The 3994-nt window shown below is 67.9% G+C and overlaps 1 protein-coding gene across 1 annotated transcript; it reads right to left on the bottom strand.

Moving 5' to 3' along the window:
* Positions 1-2609: 2609 nt before the first annotated feature.
* On the bottom strand, positions 2610-3991 carry DLX5 (distal-less homeobox 5; the record flags this gene model as incomplete). The annotated part of the gene is made up of 2 exons (XM_044684458.1): positions 2610-2945; positions 3788-3991. Coding segments are annotated over 2 exons (540 nt in total), but the record flags the coding sequence as incomplete, so codon positions are not given.
* Between the last annotated feature and the right edge of the window lie 3 nt (positions 3992-3994).

Below are 3994 nucleotides of genomic sequence, written 5' to 3'. Positions count from 1 at the left end.
GAGACAGAGGCAGAGACAGAGACAGAGACAGAGACAGAGACAGAGACGGAGACGGAGACAGAGACAGAGACAGAGACAGCGGCAGAGACAGAGACAGAGCGGAGAGATGGAGATGGAACAGCACACACGGGGTGGGGCGGGGGGAGCTGGTAGGGAAGCCACATCCTGACGATATTTTGGGAAGCCGGCTCCGCAGCCACGGGGTTATTTTTATGTCTCGTCGCCGGAGACTCCAGGGCCCGCGGGCCTCCCGGAGGAGGACGCTGTCCCTGCTGCCTCGCCGAGCTGGTCTCCAGGCGCTTCTCCCGGGGTATTTTTGTATACGCTCCGGACAGTGCCAAAGAAATAGGAGGCAAAGGAGAAAACAATAAGAGGAAAAAGCGGAGCGAGGCCGACTCAAAGGAGCCCCAGCAGCCTCCAGAGCAGCCGGGGCGCGAGGGGGCCCTTTGGCCCCTTCGCTGGAGTCCAAGCTAGGGAAGTGCCCAGCCAGGAGAAGCACCGTCCCCAGCCGGCCGGCCTGGCGGCTGGGCGGTCCTCTGGGCGCCCTCCCAGCACCCAGCAGCGCCCGAGCTTGGCCTAAGCAGTCCGCCCCCTCCCCTGCCCCTCCCCCTTTCTTTGTGCGCCGAGGACGCTCCGCTCGGTGTAAAGGCAGGAGGAGAAGGGAAGGAGCGAGTGAGGGGGAGCCAGGGGTGGGGACGGGTCCGGAGCGCCAAACAAAGCGGCGGAAAGAATCCCCGCAAAGCTCGCAGAGCTCGTGCGTCCCACGCGGGAACGCACCCACGCACACCTGGAGCACGCAGCACAGGGCCCGGCACTCCTGGGGAGAACAGTGGGCTTCTGCCGAAATCCCCCCGTCCTCCCCAGCGTCCTTCCCCCCCTCTCCCTGCACCGCCCAGAGTCCCGACCCAGGGTGGCTCTGGCCAGGCGGACATTTTAGGGACCCAGGCAGGGGGTGGGCCCGGCGAGCCCCGGGCGGCAGAGAAGCAGGAGAGAAGAAGGGATGTCAGGGAAGGCCGTGCTGGGGGGAGCGCTTTAGGGTCGGGCCCTCCAAGCGGCCTGGGTGGGGCAGAGAAGGAGGAAGGGCCGAGCCCCAAACAGAGGCTGGCCGCAGGACTTGACTGCTGAGCAGGTGGGAGGTGAGGGCTGGGCCGGGCCACGCTAGAAGCCACCTAGGAGCTGCCTTCCCAGGCCTCGCTTCCCCCCCCCCAGACTCCCAGCCCTAATCCTTAGAACAACCCCAGCCAGCCAAGGCCAGCTACCCCTCCCAGCCCCCCGGAAGCCCTCTGGCTGCCCCCCAGAGTCCGCCGGCCTGGCTTCCTGAGGGCCAGCTCTGCACTTGGGGATGGACAGGCCCCGGAGGGGAGACGGCTGGTGCCAGACCCGGCCGGAGAAGGGAAGGTGCCGGCCAGCCCGGGAGATGGCCAGAGCGAGGGCCGAGGCCGGAAAGACCGATAAGCAGGCAGACAGAGAGAGCCCGAGAGAGCAAGCGAGGCCGGGGCAGGCAGGCCCGGCCCCCGGCCTGGTCCCAAGAGCTCAGACAACTCTGCATTCGTTTGACTTTGGGGGATCTCCTGTGCCAGAGAGCTAGACGGCCTCGAGCCTCCTTCCCTGCAAAGGAAAGCAGCATAAGAGATTCAAGCATGAAGTGCCCCGCTTCCAGGGGCAGCCCCCTCCCCCCGCCCCCCAGGCCGCGGGAGGGCCGCGAATAGGGCAATGCAGCTCTACGGTAGGAGAGCCTGTTCCCCCTAGCGTGGTGAGAGTCCCTCGGACGCCCAGCTTCCTCCTCTGGGCGCTGGCTCGCCAGCAAGAGCTCGGGCAGATACTTGTTCCTATGACCAGTCACGTAATAAGGCAAACCCCGGGGATGCGAGGCCCTCTCCGCTCTTCCTCCTCCTCCTCCTCCTCCTCTCCCGGCCAGGCAGAGCAGTGGCCTCTCCTTTTGATTCTTGACTTTGCTCTCAGGCTCGCGGGGCCCCGTGCAATCTGCCTAATCGCTCTGGTTACCTCCACCTGGTTGGCGCTGGGCGCGCTCTTGGTGCCGAATTCCGGAGGGCTCGCGCAGCGGGGGGATGGGGGGGAGGGTCACAGCTTCCGAACTTCTTTCTCTCCGGGAGAAGCCTGACAAGCGCCGCCAGGATCCTGCGGCCACATCCCTAAAGCCCGCTAAGCCCCGCCAACGTGTTCGGTCCATTGTCCCGGGGAAGCGCCTGTCGGCGAGCCCAGCCCCCCGGGCTAGGCGCTTCCCGGGGCCCTGCCGGGCTCTCCCCCGCCGCGTCTGGGAAGTCCGCAAGAAGGTTTGGCAGACACGGGGTGTTCGTGGTGGAAATAACTTTATTTGTCCCGAATATACAGTCGAACCCGCCTATCTACACCTATTTACACGGCTGAGAGAACGCGGAAAAGAGTCTTTGAAAAGTCGAGGTCAGAGATTGCAAGGCACCGTCGAGAGTGTCCGGGAGGCGCCGCGCGGCGCCCAGAGGGGGCCTTGCAAACGCAATAACTTACATGCACGAGCTTTACCCACGCCTCCGGCCTCCGCGGCCGCCTCCACGGCCGTCCGCTCGCGCGGGGGCCCGGGAAGCAGGGGCGGAGCGCCGGCTCGGAGCCCCCTAGTAAAGCGTCCCGGAGGTGAGCGCCAGCGGGTGCTGCAGGGAGCCGTGCGGCTGCAGGTGGGAGCCGAGGGAGCCGGCCCCGGGGTACCAGGACGCCGAGTTCTCCAGGTAGCTCGAGGCGGGGGACGGATTGGAAGGCGGAGGGTGGCCGTGAGGGTGGTGGCCCAGGGAGCGGGCTGCTGCCCCGCCGCCGGGAGGCTCCCACACGGCCGGGGACTGCGGGGAGTTGCACGCCATGGGGTCGCTGGAGCTGGGGCTGTGCTCCGGGGGCATCTCGCCGTTCTTCATGATCTTCTTGATCTTGGATCTTTTGTTCTGAAACCAGATTTTAACCTGGGACGGGAACAAGCGCGGCGGTTACCGGCCGCCCCGGAGGGGCTCTTCCCTTCCCCTCCGACCCCCCGCCCTGCCGCGCCGAGCCCGCATCCTACAAAGCCGGGGGCCGAGCCAGCTCCTCGCCTCCTCCCCTCCCTGGCCTCGGGAGCGCCCCAGCCGGGTTGCACTTCTTTCCCGGCTGCATCAGCTTCCCGGCTTGGGAAAACCCAGGCGCCCCGCGGTCCCCCCGGCGGCCGCCCCCGGCTCCAAGGCCAGCTCTCGGCTTCCGCGGCGGATGGCCGCAGGGGGGGGACGTGGGGCAGGGGGTAGGTGAGAGCAGGGCTCGGGAGAAGCCCCCGGAGGGCCCTGGGAGGGAGCACCGGGAGAGGAGGACGGCCAGGAGGGTGCACAAGGGGCCCCGGAGGCTGGCGGGCCCGAGGGCTGGGCAGGGAGCAGGCAGGGAGCTGCGGCTGCCCAGCCCACCTGCTGTGAGAGGAGACCGGAGGAGGCCCGCAGATCCCGCAGCGGGGAAGCCTGAGCGGCACCCGGCAGCGCAGCGGGTCCTTTGTTTCTGCTTCCATCCCGGGGCCCAGGCTGGCGCTCCGAGGAAAGGGAAGCCCCGCCAGTTAGAGCCGGGGCGGGGGCCGAGCGCCCACCAGCACACACTTCCCACCTCTCTGCCAGGCCTCTGCGGTGACCGGGAGGAGCCACGCGGAGGTGGCAGCTCTGAGAAGGGCTTGGGGGCAGCCCCCGCCCGCCGGGCCTTTACGGCTCAACCCCCCGGGCACGAGCTTTGAAGCTGGGGAGGGGCGTAGGGACGGCGCGGCCCGAGGTCAGGGCCCAGAGCCCCGCCGGGTTACCTGTGTCTGGGTGAGGCCCAGCGAGGCGGCCAGCTCGGCGCGTTCCGGCAGGGCGAGGTACTGGGTCTTCTGAAACCGTCTCTGCAGGGCCGCCAGCTGGAAACTGGAGTAAATGGTCCGCGGCTTGCGAACCTTCTTGGGTTTGCCGTTCACCATCCTCACCTCGGGCTCGGCGGCGTCTTTGTCTGAGCGGGCAAAAGCAGGGCG

Source organism: Gracilinanus agilis, unplaced genomic scaffold (assembly GCF_016433145.1).
Source record: "Gracilinanus agilis isolate LMUSP501 unplaced genomic scaffold, AgileGrace unplaced_scaffold50379, whole genome shotgun sequence".
NCBI lineage: Eukaryota > Metazoa > Chordata > Mammalia > Didelphimorphia > Didelphidae > Gracilinanus > Gracilinanus agilis.
The sequence above is the reverse complement of the archived record's forward strand: the minus strand, read 5'-3'. Positions and strand labels throughout refer to the sequence as shown.